This window comes from Sarcophilus harrisii, chromosome X (genome assembly GCF_902635505.1).
Source record: "Sarcophilus harrisii chromosome X, mSarHar1.11, whole genome shotgun sequence".
NCBI lineage: Eukaryota > Metazoa > Chordata > Mammalia > Dasyuromorphia > Dasyuridae > Sarcophilus > Sarcophilus harrisii.
The window spans coordinates 48,444,966-48,464,048 of NC_045432.1; the positions used below are offsets into that span (position 1 = coordinate 48,444,966).

General features: G+C 41.8%; 1 protein-coding gene across 1 annotated transcript in view; it reads left to right on the forward strand.

Annotated features, from left to right (window-relative positions):
- Nucleotides 1-19,083, forward strand: part of LOC100930391 (transcription factor YY2-like) — a 90,103-nt gene that overhangs the window by 49,938 nt on the left and 21,082 nt on the right. The window contains 5 exon segments of the mRNA XM_031945063.1: nucleotides 10,433-10,513; nucleotides 12,677-12,751; nucleotides 14,731-14,805; nucleotides 15,497-15,571; nucleotides 17,978-18,043. Coding sequence (XP_031800923.1) covers nucleotides 10,433-10,513; nucleotides 12,677-12,751; nucleotides 14,731-14,805; nucleotides 15,497-15,571; nucleotides 17,978-18,043 — 372 coding nt within the window.

Sequence of the window (19,083 nt, forward strand, 5' to 3'; positions counted from 1 at the left end):
AACGTCACATGCCATCTTTTCCCCTCAGCCCAAACTTTAGTCAAGTCCCACCTCGGGGGCCACTTCGGGCCTTTCCCCATCTTCATAAGTCTTAATTTTCTCTTCCTTCCTCCAATAGACATGGACCTATTTGTGTCTTCCCCTCCCCATCCTCCTGACCCGAGTATCGAGAACAAGAGGGCGAAAACTAATTTTATTCTTGCCTCCCCAGCACCAAGATATCTGTATATAGTGTATTTAATAAATTTGAATTTATTTGGAAAGAGCAAGTCATGATGTGTAAGCCACAAAACAGCCACTTACTATAAAATAGATCCTACCTGAATAATGAATAGAATTTATGCCCTTAAATCTGCCCTAATGCCAGGTTCTAATTGGATTTCTCTGGAACTTGGTATTATTCTGACTAAAATATTAATTAGGAATTTGTTATGATCTTCATCCCCCCCAGTAGAAGATGTAGTAGTAGGAGTAGCATCTCCAACGTGAAGATGTGTCACATGAATAGTAAGCCACCCATCAATTTGCCCTGGGCCTCAGTTGCTCCCTCGGGAGTGGAATCAAAACTTGGACAATTCCTACAAAATGGAAACAGCTTAGAATAGCGACGTACGGGTAGACCAGCAGTGTACTGAGGGTCAGCAGAGCAGGCTGGGAGGTGATAAGGAAAATTGGACCCACAAAAGGATACAGGAGAAAATAGAGATGAAAAGGAAGACCACCAGACTTTTGAGATATGTTGATTAGTTTTGCTGAATTTTTTTTCATTATAAAGAATGGCTCCCTGGTAGGAATGAGGGTATTTGGAGGAAAACGTAGAGGATGTGAAAAATAAATGATATCAATCCAATTTTATTTTAAAAATGAAAAATCAAAATATGCATACAAGACAAACGAGAAGCTGGAACAAAATCAGCCACATTACAAATGAAATCATGCTATCAGACAGAAAGATTAAAAAGTGATAGTGAAAGCTAAAAGTGCTTAAAGGCAACATATGCAGTCCATTAAGCGGGGTCAAATTAGTCATGATCTTTTTCTTGCAACTTCTACTTCAGCCCATTGGTCCCTCACTACAAAGGGTTCTGGCATTTTATCAGGTTTATGGTATCAGGGTCTTCTGTGAAAATCGGCTAGGTAGCTCAGTGAATAGAGCATCTGCCCTGAAGTCAGGAGGACCCGAGTTCAAATCCAACCTCAGACACTTACCACTTCCTAGCTGGGTGACCCTGGGCAAGTCACTTAAACCCAATTGCCTTAGGGGAAAAGAAGGCACCATTGGCTAAGTGCAGGTACAGAATTCATGAAATATCCATCCTTCTTCCAGGATCTTTAATAGAGTGTCTCCCCCAAATCTCTTTGCTTTCTCACTGTCATTCCAGATACTTTCTTGGGAAAAAAAGAAGGGCAGTGCCTTTCTTGATTTCTTTTACAGATGAATGAGCAAATTGGGTAATCTGATTAATATTCTGTGAGTAGAGTTCAAAGCAACAAATCTAATATAACAGAGCTATATAAACCAAAGCTGCTTAAACTGCAGCTTGTGACTCCCATAGGGGTGGCATAAAAATGTCTTGGGTGAAAGAGGATCAAGAGTCATGACAGTTGAAGAAGCCCTGGTTTAAACAATGCAACGAGTCTCCTAATGAACCGAGGGAGACATTCCAACATGGAATAGCTACACGTCAGGCCTAAATGCTACACCTCAGTTTGGTGGGAGATTAAATTAGGGACCGGTCCACATTTTCTCATTCCTCCGTCATTTGATCTCAGATAATCAATCTGCCAGTCTATGAATGAATTGAACTGGTTATGTGAAAGTTCCCTTAGAGATGTTTTTCCTGTCAGCCTCCCCTTGGGAATTAGGACTTCTCTCCCCACAGAGAGGCCGAAATCCTTCCCGGTGCCCATGTGAGAAACAATGTAGGAGACAATCTGTCCCGTTCTGGGGAGTCACCAGAGTATTATTTGTCCCTAGCATGTGGATGCTGATGACTGAAAAGAATATACCCTCTATGAGTGAATTACAGCCTTCTCTGATGCCCATAAAGACAAAGAGCTTAGCCCAAATTCCCAAAGGTGTATCAATACCATACAAACTCTGAGGGATTCTTTTAAGCTGGGAAAGCATAACGACCAAAGGGGCAATTGCTCAGGGTTCCATCACCAGCTGGGCCACAGGGGGATGCCTTTTACAGGTCTCAGACTTTTCAGACAGAACCTGGATGAGATGAGTTTGAAGGGAAGCCCCAAAACAGAGAGGAAAGAGCCAATTAGTTGCCAATAAGAAAATTACAAAAAGCCACACAAAACCAACATCTTTTACGATTCAAAAGCAAAATACAAGAAAAATGTCCAATCACAGAACTGAGCAATCTTTTGTCCTCTCATGCCATCTCTTTGTTATCTATCTCTACTCCCTCTTACCTCTCCCCAGGGGAAAGGGGAAAAAAAAGAAATAAAAACAAAGCCTTTGTAATGTATAAGTCAAGTCAAGCAAAACAAATTTCCCATTGTCCATAATAAAAAAAAAAGTCTTATGTTCCCCAAGTCCATTACTTCTCTGTCAAGAGGTAGGAACATAGAGTCCTCTATATAGTGTTTGAAAGCTGTTTGTCTTTATGATCTTGTTATAGAAATTACTTTCCTTGATCTGCTAGAGGTTCTGTGAGCAATCAGCTGATACAAGTTTTCCCAGTTTTCTTAGAAACTGCCTCCATCATTTCTTACAGTAGAGTAGTACTCTACTACATACATGTCATCATTTGTTCACACATTTTGCGATCGATGGGCATGTCCTGAGTTTCTAGGTACTTGCCATTGGAAATGACCTACTATAAATATTTTTGCATATAAAAGTCCTGCTCTTCTTTCTGGATCTCTTTGGAGGATCGGCCTAATACTGATACTGCTGCTCAGTCAAGAGGTTATAGAACATATCATTTTGGGGCATAATTCCCAATTGCTCTCCAGAACGTCTGAACCAGTTTTCAGATCTACAATGTATGAATTTAACTTATCTAAAAATCTCTCTAACATTAGTTAGTGTCCTTTTTTTGATCATCTTTGCCAATGTGATGGAGATAAGGTAAATCTTGAGTTGCTTGAATTTACATTTCTCTGATTAGTATTGATTTAGAACATTTTTTTTTCTTCTGAGTGTTTGTTGATAGCTTGGATCTCTTCATTTAAAAATTACCTGTTCATTTACTTTATCCATTTAGCTACTGGGGAATAGCTCTTGGTTTTATAAATATTAATCACTTCCTCATACATTGGCCATAAGACCCTTTTGCAAAGAAATTTGCTATAAATAGTTTTCCCAGCTCTCTCTTTCCCCTCTAATTTTAGAGGATTTTGAGGTGATTTTTGCTTCTGGAGTTGTAGGTACAATGGGCCAATCTAGTTAGACTTGTGAGGCATCTAGAGAACCATATGAATAATTTGTCTGTATTATTACTGTGATAGCATCGAATTTTTGGAGCTGGCAGAGACTTCAGGGAATCTGAAGTCTAACCCTCTAATTGTATTTCTTATTTTATTATGAACTTAACAATTATTTGCAAATATGAACATTTCCATATACAAAATAGGACAGAAAAAGAGAAGTTGCATGTCAAATCATGAATTGATCATAAATAATTTGTTTTGAAGAAATATCAACTTTAACTAGATTATATCAATGCTATATCCTTTTCTGCATCCTCTTCTAAATTTATTTTGGCTTTTCTAAAATTATAATTTTTGTGGGGGGGGAGAGGGTTTCATGGACACATTTTTTTAAATTTTTATTTTTGCATTATTACCACTGTTTCTTATTCTCAGTTCCTCAATTCCCTCCTCTTCTGATAAAAGCTGACTCATGTATCTAATTAGTATAATTAAGCAAAGCAAATTTACTTCCAGGTTTCTTTTGTCTCCTGGGTTTATATTTATGGATTCTATCCAGCCCTGATCTTCGGATAACAAATGTTTCAAAGTTCTCTCTTGTATTAGAGGTCCATTTTTCTAACCCTGTTGGACTAAACTCAGTTTTGTGAGCCAAGTTAGTCTTGGCTGTAAGCCTTGATCTTCTTCATTTATAGTAATTGTTGCATAGTCTTTCTGATCATGACTGTGGTAAGTGGCTTTCTTTATTCCTGGCTGCTTTTGGTATGGAATGTCTTGTTTTGTTTTAAATTGGAAGCTCTGGTTCGGGGGCTCTAATATCCCTGATTCTTTTCAATCCGGACTTTCTTTTAGAAGGTAAGCGGTGCACTCTATATGTTTTCACTTTGTCCTCTAGTTCTAATAGGCTTGGGCAGTTTTTATTGGGGATTCTTTGAAATATGGAAAAGACTTTTTTTGTCACGTGTTTTGTTTAGGCAGTGATTCTTAGATGATGTCTCTCGGATTTGTTTTCTCAGTCAGTTCTTTCTAACAGAAAGTCTCACCTTACATCTTTCTTTAAACTTTTTGGACCTTTGACATCATTTTAATATTTTTGTTGTTTCATGGAGTTACTGAATTCTGATTGCTCCTACCTAATTTTTCAGGGTGTTCACTATTTTTGTAAAGTTTTTCCATCTTTTATCCTGTTATTTCCTTTTCATTTTTCCCCTGAATAACACTCTTCTATTATGTCATGCTAAAATCTATAAATGATAATCAGTATGTTGGATTTGAATTTGGTGGACTTGAGTTCAGATCTCAGTTACAGGTGATCTTAAGAAATGATAGCAGCTCACGATGGGGTTGTCAAGTTTCCAAAGTGCTTTCCATCTATTTTATCATTTTATCCTGCAAGAACTGTGCAAGGTAGGCAGTATTTTGAATCCTCATTTCAGAGATGAGGGAACGGAGGCTGAGAGATTTTGTGACTTGCCAAGGTCATGTGATATCTGAAAAAGGCACAGGGCACTGTTTCTACCAGTCACTTACCTCTCCCTGGGCCTCTCAGTTTCTTCATCTGCAAAATGGTGATGAGAAAGAATAGTAACTATCGAACAGATTCACAGTGAGGTGGAGATGAGGCAACGTGCTTTGCAAACTGTGAATTTTAATACCAGATTGCCCAATCGTGCAGGGATTGGATTTTGGGAGACCCTGATTTTGAATCCTGGCTCTGCCACTAACTGGCTGGTTTTATAGCTGCATCTTCCTCTCTCTGGGCTTGTTTTTCTCCTTTGAGAATGAGGGGGTGGGCCAGGTCACAGAAGAGACAGAGTTGGGTCTCTACCTTCCCAAGTTATTTTGAAGACAAAAATGAGAGAACATTTCAAAAGCCCTTCTTACAAGGCTCGGCCCACCAGGGGCAGCTTGATTAGCCAGTACTGGCTGTCATGGTTTTCCCTTGGGATGCTCTTCAGATCCCCTTCCTTTCTGTGTTGCTGAAGGCCCCTCAGATCCCTGCAGGACAAGGTCCTTTCCATAGAACTCCAGGTGAAGCCCCAGGCCCAGCAGGGGCAGGGGCAGGAGGGAGGGAGGAGGCTTCCAGGGAAAGGCAGTGAGGATCTCTGCTGGGGACAGTAAGCCAAGCGCCCCCTGCTGGGGGCAGGGAACAGAAGGGGAAAAGCCTTCTCCTTCCGGGTTGGCCTTTCTACCTTTCCCTACTGATGACCCACAATTCTCCATCCTTCCTCAACTGTGCCCTTCCGCCATGGCCTTCCTTAAGAGGCACTGAAGCCTGTTCCCTTGGCTGAAGTCAAAACAACGAGACCCAGTCTTTTTCCAGGACTGTTACTTCAGCTTGTTGTTTCGGTTCCCTCATGTGAACCTTTTCCAGGGTCACACATCTAAAAGCAGAAGCGACCTGAGGGACCGTGGAGTTACAACACCGTCACTTTGTTGCTGAAGGGGCTGGTGAGACTTGCTCAGGTAAGTAAAGTCCGGCCTCCCTTCCACTGTGTCCACTGTCTCTCTCTGTTTCCTCCTGTCTTTCTTCTCTTTTTATCAGCTCTGAGCTTTGGGAGAAGGGTAACCTTCAGTTGAAGGGGCTCAGACCTCCTCATGAGACCACATAGCATCTCACACCACCCACAATTGAGATTCGGGTAGTACCATTTTTATTACCATTTTTACTCCACCTGAAGGATGGGAACAACAATCGGACCCATGATTTCTAGGGGAGAGGGAATTGCCACAAATGAGGAAGCTCCCTCTGCTAGTGTTTCTGCTCTCTAACTCCTAATCTAAGGGTGACCTAGAGAACTAAAGCATGCCGGTAGACATTGAGGAAATATTTGATGTAGGAATTTATTAGAATCTATCGGCTCCAGACAAAAACCAACTTGCATGGATTCCCAAGAAGCTTATGGTCTAATCGGGGGGCGTTTGGGTGGGAGGGAGAGAGACAAGTTTACAAATAACCACCATCAAAGGCAGAGGGAAGTAAAAATAATAAGGATGGCTAGGCAAAATGTCAAGAGAAAAAAACATGACCGCAAAATATTTATTTTAGGGATAGGGATAAGAAAGGCTTCATGTAAAAGTGGGAACCTTTGTTGGTGATGGGGAGTTTTTTGGTTTTGATTTTTCTTGGGGGGTATAATGGCTTCTAATGGGTAGCCACAGAGGAAAAGGGAAGGGAAGAAAGATATTCTAGGTTGAAGGATGTAATTACTTCCCCCATTGACTTTATAGTCCATTTCCCATTTTTACTTTGGGATATCTTGTCTCCCACCCTTATGCCTTTGCAAAAGTTGTACCCCACACTTCCACTTTAGCCTCTTCGAATCCTTAGTTTCCTTCAAGATTTAGCTCAGCTGACACCCTCTAAGGGAAGCCTTCACCGATTCCCCCTAATTAGCAATTGTGCTCTTATAACATGATTTGGATTTCCTTATGATTTCCCACATACCTCTCAGTAGGATACAAACTCCTAGAGAACAAAGACTAAGCGCCTAACATGGTGCCTGGAACAAAAAGGGTGCTCAGAGGCTCTCGAAGTGCTGGACTGAGTGATTAAATGGACAAACAAATGCCTCAAAGTATAGCTCGGAGAGGGCCAGACAGGAAGGAGAAATGAAGGCCAGGCCAGCCCAGCCAGAAGTTCAGTCCAGGGGACTGAGAAGAGTGGGAGTACACCCAAGGGAGGGAAGTATTGTGTAGCTAAATAGTGAAGGGTCTTGAATGCCAACACAGATTTCTACTTTTAAAAAGACTGTCTCCAGAGAATTAGACATCCAGCTGGAGAGGACCTTTTGAAAAATCATCTTACCTGGTAACCTGATTCTATGTAAAAAGAAACACCAAGAGGCAAAGCTAGTAATGGAGCAGGATGCCCCAATGCCAAGTCTGTGCCAAGAATGGTTAGCAAGTTTTTTCGGGGCTTCTCAATCTTTTGTGTGTCCCAGACCCCTCTGGCCCACCGGGAAAGCCTCTGGACCCCTTCTCCGAACAATGGTTTTTAAAGCATTACGGGACAAACAAAAACAATTACATCAAAAAAGAAGCAGGAGATGCTTTTTTGCAAAAATTTTAAGAAGTTCCCAGACACTAAATTAAGATGTCTGCAGTCTAGATTCTCTTTTTTTAAAATTTATTTATTTAATAGCCTTTTATTTACAGGTTATATGCATGGGTAACTTTACAGCATTAACAATTGCCAAACCTCTTGTTCCAATGTTTCATCTCTTACCCAGATGATAGGATGACCAGTAGATGTTAAATATATTAAAATATAAATTAGATACACAATAAGTATACATGACCAAAACATTTTGTTGTCCAAAAAGAATCAGACTCTGAAATATTGTACAATTAGCTTGTGAAGGAAATCAAAAATGCAGGTGCGCATAAATATAGGGATTGGGAATTCAATGTAATGGTTTTTAGTCATCACCCAGAGTTCTTTCTCTGGGTGTAGCTGGTTCAGTTCATTGCTGCTCCATTGGAAATGATTTGGTTGATCTCGTTGCCGAGGATGGCCAGGTCCATCAGAACTGGTCATCATATAGTATTGTTGTTGAAGTATATGATGATCTCCTGGTCCTGCTCATTTCCCTCAGCATCAGTTCGTGTAAGTCTCTCCAGGCCTTTCTGAATTCATCCTGTTGGTCATTTCTTACAGAACAGTAATATTCTATAATATTCATATACCACAATTTATTCAGCCATTCTCCAACTGATGGGCGTCCACTCAGTTTCCAGTTTCTGGCCACTACAAAGAGGGCTGCCACAAACATTCGTGCACATACAGGTCCCTTTCCCTTCTTTATGATCTCTTTGGGATATAAGCCCAGTAGTAACATGCAGTCTAGATTCAAAACAAACAAAACAAACCAGCTCATTGTGATGGCCACCATGCCCAAGCTTTGGCATCATATAAACAGGACACGGGAAGTCTAGGAAAGGTCATTCTGTGGTTTTATGGCCCGGAGACAAAATCATAACTTGCCTTTCATTGGTGGAAGGGCCTCTCACTGCTCCCGATTGGTTAACTTCAAACACTATCTCCACCTCCACCCTATGGGGAAATATTTGGTGAATTGCCAGACTATGGGAGGACCACCTGGTGTCAAGATGCTCTTTATTTTATCCTAAACCGGGATCTCATCCACCTAGCAAAGTCCAGATTAAAAAGTGCCCTTCACTAACACAGATAGGCAACCAAGGGCCTTCTACCAGTCTCCAAGTGAGACTTGTCTGGGTACATCAGGGGGTTACATCTAGAGCCACCAGGAGGCCCGTGCCAGGCAGTGGCCAGAATGCTGGGCCTTGAGTATGGAAACCTTGAACTCAAAACTGGCCTCTGACACTTGATGGCTGTCCTACACAAGTCATGAAACATGTGTTGGTCTCTTTCCTCAAGTACAAAAGCACCCATTACTGCCCAGCACAGTGGCTGGCACATAATTGGTGATGAACAAATGCTTAATCCCCTCTCCTCACAAAGCCAGACAATCAGAGGCAGGACTGGGGCCTAGATCTCCCTGACCACGGGCAGCCCTGTAACACTGATGCCATCTGCTTTGGGGCCTGAGATCCCTTCTAGATTGTTCTTTTCCTCCCCTGGAAGATAAACTCTACGGCATCGTCTACCTTCGGAACTAGTGCCAGGAAACTCAGAGGAGGACTTTTTCATCTGCCTCCCCCCTCCAATTCTATGTCTATCACTTGACTCACTACCACAGTCTTTTGCCCCAACTGTCTTTTTCTTGCATAAGTCACTAGACTTATGGTATAGTAGAAGTCTTTGGAACCAGAAGGCCCCGGTTCGAATCTCCCAGTTCTATTACCTGATGCTTCTGTGACTTATTCAGGTTCCTTAACACCTCGGGGGCTCTGTTTCTTTATTTTTAAAGTAAGGAAGTTGGACTATGTGACCTCTCAGATACCTTCTAGCCTTCCATCTCTGATATTGTGTGACCTGGAGCACGAGAGCACGATGCTAATTGGCATAGGGAAAGGGAGTTTCCTCACCTGGAAAACCAGGGAGGAGGAACATTTCAGCAGTGGTTATTATGTTTAATTGGAAACTCATATTTTCTGCTCAATACCTTCATCTTTTTCAGAGCCCGCCGCAGTCCAAAGGAGCAGTTGGGAATAAAAATTCCCTGACCTGGCTTGCCATTCAGGTAGGTGTTCTCCGGGCTTCTGAGACCTCGGAAGGTTTTATGTTGGAATGAGTGCAGGTGGATGGGGAAAAAGATGCCACTGTTCAGATCAGGCAAGGGCCGTCTGCTCCACAGGTGTTCTGCATTCGGCAGTCAGGTGTCACGATGGCCGTCACGTTTCGTTTGTTGGATGTGGAGAGAGCTCAGTGACAGTCCACAGAGAGCTTGTAGTCTTTCCACCATATTGAATTCTGAACAGTTGGCATTGGGAATTTGGGGATGACACAAAGGCATGCCTAGTCTGAAAATCAGATTTGAACTCAGAAAGATAAGTTTTTTCAATTCCAAGCCCGGAGTTCCATATACTACCACACCACCTGGGCATCCTGTTATCCAAATACACGTACACAATTTCATCTGCCAAAAGCAACCTGACCAACAGGTTTTTCTGTACAGAAAATGACCTCAGGGTGGCAGTTTGGCATAGCGGATGAAGTGTCAGCCTCATAAGTGGGAAGACGCGAGTTGGAACTCAGCCTTGGAAGCTTACCTAGTCAAGTGATGATACTTTTGCCTTTTTGCCTCCCTTTGCTGGTCTATAAAATGGGGATGATGCCTGTAAATCACTATCTCCCAAGTGGGTCATGAAGCTCAGATGAGGTGACCTACAGGATATTCTCTGCCAACCTTAAAGAGCAGCTGTATAAAGCCAGGTCTTTGATCGCCAGACCCTCTGGGCCCCTGGAAAACATATTTGAAATCTGGCCTGTGGTGAAAAGCCCTGAGTTCCTATCATCTGAAAAAAGGACAATTCCCCAGATTCTGCCACTCCTGATGGGGAACAGGCTCCACCCCAAAGATGTCCTTTGGCTTATGGGTCTCTTTCTCTCCCTTAGGCCCAGGTGCCACAGCACCTGTAAATTCCTTCAGCACAATGGAAATCCAACCTTATCAAGGCAAAGACAATCAGAGCGTGGGTGAGTTTATCTTTAGAATGCAATTGTCTGTTTTCTCTCTATAGGTTTTGTTTCATGTTATAGCTGTATTTGGGAGCCAAGATCTGCAGAATACAATGCCAGCACAATGGCCTGAAAGGCTTTTCACTCAGATTCCCCCTTCTTATTGGTGAGGCAGAATGTGGCTAGAATACTGAACCTGGATTCTAGAAAACTCGCGTTCTGCTCTCAACTCCAACATTTATTAGCTGTACAACTGTGGACAAAATAATCACATTCGATTCAGTAATCATTCGAGCGTTTGCTATGTGCTATGTTCCACGTGCAGAAATGGAAACATGGAGGAAAGATGAAAAGGTCATGTCTACTGTGCACAAAGCAGAGGGCAGGAGGGGGAGAGCTTTAGAACTTGCTTTTTTAGATGTTGCGGATTTGACTCCTGCTCTGACTCCCAGCAGTTCCAAGCCAGGGGGCCATAGAGAGATAGGTCCACCACGGGGCCCTCGAAGGGAAGAGGAGATGTGTGAGAATAGTCCATATTTATTAAGCAGAAGTGGCCATAAGGTGAAATTGGTCTGCAAAGAGACACTAGAGCCAGATTTGGAAGAGCTTCAGATGCCAAAATAAGGAATTTGTATTCTTCCCACAAGGTAGGAAAGAGACTCTGAATTTCCTTGAAAAATGGAAAAATGCGCACTTTTCCAAATCAACTGGGCAACTTTGTGGAGGACAGTTTAGAGAGGAGAAGACACTGAGGGAGGCGAGAACTTTTAAGAAGCTAGTGCAGTAGGTCAGGTGAGAGGTGATGAAGGCTCGAATCAAAACATGACAGAGAGCAGACAAGCTGAGGAGGAAGAATTGATGACGACCCATTGGATGTGGGGAGTGATGGAAGACTGGGAGTTGAGGATGTCTCCAAAGGGAGAAACTTGGATGCCTGAAAGGATGCTGATATTTTCAAAAAACAAAAGAAAGTTAGGAGAAAGGAAAGAAGTGTTTTGCCAAGTTTCCTCTGTTTGTGAAATAGCTGGGCGAAACCATCTAGCAGCCAGCTGGTGATGTGGGACTGCCTGGAGAGATGAGTGTCAGATATGCCAGATGTGCCAGCATCTGAGAGGCCGAGTAGATGCATGAGATCTGCTAAAATCTCCAAGAAACAATCACTGAGGCCCTCAGGATCCTATTGTTCTCTTTGATAAAATAGGGACCTTGGAATTATGAGAGAGAGGGATGGGTCCTGTGATCTCATTGGAATAGGTAACTGCCAGGCAAAGAAACTTCCTTGAAACCATTTAGGTTGCCTAGAGTGCCAAGAGTTTTAGTGACAAGCCCAGGGTAATGATGCCAGTATGGGTCAGGGGAAGATGTGAACCCAAGGCCAACTCTATCCGTGGGAAAGCCCAAAGTCAACATCACTTAGTCTCATGCCCTTCTAGCAACAAAGCACCTGTTAGGAACACCAGTATTGTGGATCCAGGAAGGTGTACTTGTGCTCTATAAGTGGAATACAACGATGCGCTTCTATACAGAGAAGACCTGATCAAGACTGTGAGGGGTTATTGAAGGAGGAGTCAAATACAATGGATAAAGTGCTAGGCTTGGGGATAGTCTCAGGTTTGATCCTGGGAAAGTGACTTAAGCCCTGAGTCTCCATTTCCTCAACTCTGTAATGGGGATGATCAGACCTGTGGTGCTTCCCTCACTCAGTTGCAGGAAGGCACCAAACACAAAATGTGGAAGCTTTAGGCCCAAGAATTCAGGGTCCAAAATTGTGATGATGAGGAGAGCCTTGGCAAACTTTCACGCACCAGGGAAATGAGAGCTCTCAGGGTCATCTTCACAGGCCCAACATCCAAGCAGAATAAAGGAAATCATGTTCTAACACACAGCTTTGGTATTTGGCTCATCTGAAGTCTGACCCTGGAAGCTGGAGTTTCTGTTTCGGTCTGGGGAGTCGTGCTTCACAGTGGATGTCTCTGCCAACCCATTGCTCTCCTCTGACACCTCTACATAAGAGCTAATGAGCCAGGGACCATCAAGGTGACACCAAATCTAAGGCTACAAGCCTTCGTTTCCATTGTGGGATTAGGCTTTTACTCCCCATAGTACGAGAGAGAGACTGTCACTCCCCTACAATGTGAGTATCTTTCCCACATGCTTTTTCTTCTCTATCTCTTTTTACAGCCACATATGTACCTTTCTTTACCACTGACCCAGTGCAAACACTTACTATTCAAGACAAGGACAGTCTGCAAACAGGTGAGGATTTCATCAAGCCGCCAGGTACTGGGCCAGTGAAGTCTGGGGCCCCTTTCTAGGAATTAGGTTCTTAACTGCATAAAAGAAAGTATGTTTATTTCAAAGGAAACTAAGTATATCAAAAATGTTTTTGAAATGCTTTTTTTTTCCATTCCACTTTTTTTTTGTTTGTTTTTTTTTGTTTTTGTTTTTAAGATTTTTTTTTTAATTTAATAGCCTTTTATTTACAGGATATATGCATGGGTAACTTTACAGCATTAACAATTGACAAACCTCTTGTTCCAATTTTTTACCTCTTACCCCCCTACATGGCAGGATAACCAGTAGATGTTAAATATATTAAAATATAAATTAGATACACAATAAGTATACATGACCAAAACGTTATTTTGCTGTACAAAAAGAATCAGACTCTGAAATATTGTACAATTAGCTTGTGAAGGAAATCAAAAATGCAGGTGGGCATAAATATAGGGATTGGGAATTCAATGTAATGGTTTTTAGTCATCACCCAGAGTTCTTTCTCTGGGCGTAGCTGGTTCAGTTCATTACTGCTCCATTGGAAGCATTGGTTGATCTCGTTGCTGAGGATGGCCAGGTCCATCAGAACTGGTCATCATATAGTATTGTTGTTGAAGTATATAATGATCTCCTGGTCCTGCTCATTTCACTCAGCATCAGTTCATGTAAATCTCTCCAGGCCTTTCTGAAATCATCCTGTTGGTCATTTCTTACAGAACAGTAATATTCCATAATATTCATATACCACAATTTATTCAGCCATTCTCCAACTGATGGACATCCATTCAGTTTTTTGAAATGCTTTTTAAAAGCAAGGTCATAGAACCCAAGTGAAAAATGTCAGTTCTAAAGATTTTGCTATAAACCTTAGCAATGTATGGAAGTAATGTGAATTACATCTATGGCCACTATATGTGCATGATGGCTCGGTTGGGATGGAAAGATGGCCCTAAAAGGGGAGGTGACTTGGCCTTCACTAAGACCGTCAGCCAGGGAGATGTGGGCTCCCTGCTCTCCTTTGATAATTCCCAGCCATGACCATGGGCAAGTCATATTCTGTCCTAGTCTCGGCATCCTCCTCTTTAAGAGGAGGTTAACATGATCCATAGGACGGACCTCGAATGAGTTGAAGCTTTTTTGTAAGCTTTCAAGTACCATAGAAATGTCAGTTACTGATTCAATGACTCTGATAGCCCATAGACTATGGACAGGCCATATCCCAAGTCTGCCATCCAGACGTTATGGCAGGTAGATAAGCCTTCTAGCTTTGTGTCATCTGCAGACGTGGGGTCTCTTAAATAAGTCATCAAAAACAATCCGTAACAGCACAGGGCCAAGCAGAGATCACCATACCATACTACTAAAGTTCTTTCAAGTTGACAGTGAGACACTCCTCAAGGTAAGAAGTCTGAATCTAACAAGCCCACAGCTCACCCTCTCCTCCACCAGAATAACCCGAGACAGAGTTTCATACATTTTGCTCAAATCTAGTAAAACTACATTATGGAGCTTTCTCCTTATTTTTACCTTTTTAGTGAGGATAACTTCAGTCAGCCATGAGCCGCTCTTGATAAAGTCAGAATGGTTTGGGTTGTTGGTGCTCGCTGCTTTCTTTTCTAGAGATTCACAAACCGTCTCTTGAATGATATGGTTGAGAATTATTGTCTGGCACTCAGTCAAGCTTACGGGTTAGACTTTGTAGTCTCAGCCCTCCAACCTTGGCAAATAAAGAAAGCATTTGCTTTCTCTTCTAGACCAGGCCTCTAGTACCTTCTCCAATTCCTCCCCATAGTGCAGTAAGGGAGACTTGCCCTTGGCTCCCCGGTGACTATCAAGTTGCTGATGCAGCCTCAACTTCTTGCGGGTGATAAAGTTTTCAATCCACGGAGAAGAGAGGCTGGGCCAGTCTCTATGCACTGTGAGCCTCTTTTCCATGTGCTTTTTTTTTCTGTTTACAGTCACATATGACCCTGTATACACCACTGACCCAATACAAACATATACTTTGCAGGGAAAAGACATCCTGCATTCAGGTAAGGTTTCCCTTACAGGGGGAGCCCCCAGACTTCTTTTTAAAGTTTTCATTGACAGCCTCACAGTTCATAGAAATCAGGTAAATCCCACTATGAGCACTGAACAGACACCATTCCCTGCATTCTCCAGGCATTTTTCACAAGGTGCCCTAAGTGGGGAGACTAGAAGCAGGGCATGGAGTCGGAAAGGTCTGGGAACAAATCTGTCCTCTGATAACTCTGAGGCCCACTACTCACCTCTGTGGAACGGGGATAATGTGATTCAGAGTACCTACCTACCTCACAAGGCCATTATGAGGCTCAAAGCAGACAATGTATATAAAGTCACTGCTTCTTTTTGTCGTTGTTACAAATTTTAAACTCCCATCTTTACGCCAATTATTGTTGTCTTACCATTTCAATTCATGGAGTGTTTTACTCCATTATTATGACTGTTTGCCATTATGTTCCAACAACCGGTTCTCCCATCTCACTTCTCTAACCACACTCACTGTACATATCCCACATGACAAGAAGCCAGAATGCTTCTGGGTCTGTGACCGAACCTAAACTTTATGCAAAGATACCAGGTCTCCCAAGCCATCCAAAAAGCGTGTGCACATCTTGCTATGGCTAAAATCCCTTATTCAAGCTAAGACAAGAGGGAAATCAGACCATGATGTATCTAAGATGATTCTCCTTTCTTTAGCAGGCTCCTATACAACTTTATACTCAGTTGGGACAGTGGAAACACCTGTTCTTCAAGATAAGGAAAATCAGCCTGTTGGTGAGTATTTTATTCAACCACTAGAGGTGCTCTGGAAGGATTTGAATTCATAACCTCAAAAGGTATGGAAATTGTCTGAATTGCACCGACAACCCTTGCACATGGAAGATGGCCCGATTATTTGGGGAACATGCTCATCTAAAGCAGGGCTTGTCAAACTTTTCCCATTCGTGACCCATTTTTGTCCTAGAAACTTTTACATGATTCCAGATGCACAGGTACATAAAATAGGTATACAATCCAAACATTTACTGATAATAAATAATTTCACAGTTTAAGAAGCTGGGGTCTAGATCCCCTTTATAAATGGGCAGCTAACTGGGGACAGTGGGTTAAATGCTAGTCGAAGTTAGGAAGGCATTGTTTCAGATCTCACCTCTAACATGTGACTGAGTAAAATCCTCTAAATTAGCTAAAACTCAGTTTCCTCATCTGTAAAATAAAAAAAAGAATAATGCCACTTACCTTTTAGGACTAAGCTTAAATGAAATAATGTGTCTAAGGCGCTTTGTGAACTTTGAGTTCTTTCTAGTCTCTTCTCCTTGACTACTTGCTTAGGAAAATGACCCATGGTGACCATCATTGGGTTGATACCTTTATCTTCTAGCCCAGGAGGAAATATTACATTTTTGTTAACAAATTTAATGATGACTACTTCTCCGTTCTCACCTCCCTTCTTTAAATTCACTTCTCCTCCCATCCCAGAAATGCACTAAAGCCAAATGATCCTGCTCTCACAGGATCTACAAAACTATGCAAAAGGGATAGACCATCTTTAAAGGCAATCAAAAGCATCTCTAAAACCAAGAGGCAGTACTAATTTGTACTGCAGAAACACTAGAAATATCCTCATCGTCACCCCTCTTTGTCATAATTCTAGAAATGCTGGCAATAGCAGCAAACATGTGAATGGAAAAGGCGTAAATATTGGCCAAGAGACAAATGTATCAGTATCTGAGGATACAAAAAGAGTGTGCTTAGAAAATCCCAGAGAATTAAAAACAAACAAAAAAAAATTAATCGTGTCAGTTAATAGCTTTAGTATTGGTGCAACACATAGGTTAACTTACAAAAATTCGCCAGCATTTTGATATACAACTATCAAAACCAAAGAAATCATGTTCAGAGTAACTACAGAATGTATAAATTATCTGAGAGTTAACCTTCTACAAACATAAATCGACAAGCATTCATTCAAGTGTGCCAAGTACTCGAGACAAATAGGAGTCTTTACCCTCAAGGCACTTAAGGCTCTATTTAATGGCACAGTTCTGTCATTACAAAACATGAGTGAAATAAACGCAAATGACTAGCTAAAAAGGTATTAAGTGGCCATGGTTAGGCTGTACAAATATGATAAAAATATTACCCAAATTAATTCAGAAATTTAATACCACACCAATCAAATGACCAAGGAAATACGTTTTAGAACTGAACAAAATAACAACAATGTAGCTAGAGACACAAAAGGTGTAGAATCTAGAAATCAGAAAAAGGAATGGGGGAAATAAAGAGGGGCCTCGCATTAACAGACATCAAACTCTATTATGAGGTCTGTTTGTACTTATTTAAATAATATGTCCACGTCGACCAATGCAGTTACTCAATAGATTTGCAAAAATAAGAACCAAAGTGAAAATGGCAAGTTAGCATTTGATAAACCCAAGAACAATAAGAACTACTGGGAAAATGAGAAAGCAGTTTGTAGAAATCGAGTGTAGATTAGTAAATGGGAATGATAGTGAAAGAGTGTTTGTTTTTTAAACTATAGTAAGATGCATGAAAACATCACTGAGGGAAACGTGATTCTAAGTAATTCCAAAACCAGCAATGGCCCCAAAGGAATCCCCTCTCCTCTTGGCAGAGAGGGAGGGAATTACAAAGGCAAGAATGTTGCATACGATACCCACATGGTTACTTTATCTGCTGGGTTTTTGTTACTGATTTTGGCTTAATTGACAAGCACTTATTGAGCACCCGTAGTATTTGGGAATAACAAGACCAACAAAAATCCAATAGTGCCTGAACTCAAAGAATTTCTGTGTTTCTTTGTTATAAGGGAAGGTCCAAGGTAGGAGGTAAAACAGGGGAAGTATCCAGAACCAAAAGTAACACAGGATGTCCCTAAAACCTTAGTGCAATTTTCAATCATTAAAACCTAAAACTGCACTAAGATTTTTGGAACATGCTGTATAAAACAAAAAAGTGCCAATAAAACTGATTTTTTAAAAAGTCACGAGCCCAAATATTGATAATCCCTGCTCTACAACAAAGTTCCTTGTTTGGGGCTAACTCATTAACCCACCAATTTTTTTTTTTTGCATACAGTGCCTGACACATAAGTAGGAGCTTAACAAATGTTCTTTGATTCTCTGCTCACTTTTTTTGTCCCTTGTCTTCTGACAGCATCATATATACCCATATATTCTCTTGGTACAGTGCAAACACATTCTTTGCAAGAACTTCATCAAGGTGAGCATCTTATTCTTGAGCTCCTCAGATGTTTCTCTCCTGGCTTTCTGTTGCAATAAGGGAGTTGTTGGAAATGCATGATAGATCATAGCAAGTTGGCTTGTGGACTGGAGAGACTTGATGAGATCTGCAGAAGAGCATGGGAGGCAGCATGATGCTTGGAAAGTGCACCCAATGCAATCCTGAACCTGGCTTCCGGTGGCACCTCTGATGCTTCTGTCCCAGGCAAGCAGCTAACCAGCTGCATCCTGGCATCCCCATCTGCCTTATTTCATTGGGGAGAGAGAAAGAGAGGAAAGATAGGATGGGAAAATTGGTTGCTGAACAAAAATACTGACTGTGAGTCATATTAGAGAATAGTAGTGAAGAGATTCTGGCTTGGACTACATGGACTCCAAGCAATAGATCCGGGGCCCTCTGGGTAAACTTAGACCAGCCACGGCACTTCCCTGGGCCTCAGTTTCCTCCTCTGTTAAATGAAGGGGTTGAACTACATAGTTTCTGAAATCAGTTTTGAAATTGATGCCTATGATATTATTGAATGTCCCCAGCTATCCTTGGAAGGAAAGTAGGGATTCAGTGAGGCAGAGTGAGAGTGCATAGGAAAAATGGGAGACCACTTCCACAAATGTACTGAGGCAACAGGATAAAGTGACTTGCCAGGGTCACACAGCTAGCAAGTATCTGAGGCCAGATTTAAAAGATCTTCCTCACTCCAGGTCTAGTACTCTTTTCACTTCAACATAACTTAGTGCAACCAACCAGAATGCAGAGGGCTTTAAGTGCCAAACTAGTCTGTATTTTGCCTTGGAGGCAGTAGGGAACCACTGAAAAAGCTCTTGAGTTGGAAACAACTAAAGAGGTCAGATTTGGCTTTTACAACAACTAATTGGGTGGCTATATGGAATTTGGATAGGAAAAGGGGATGACGAAGTTGAGAGAGCAACGGGGATGCCACCGCCAGCATTCAGGCGAGAAGCATGAGGACCTTGCGGATGACGGCAAATCATTTCGTCTCCCTGGGCTTCGGTCTGTTTCTC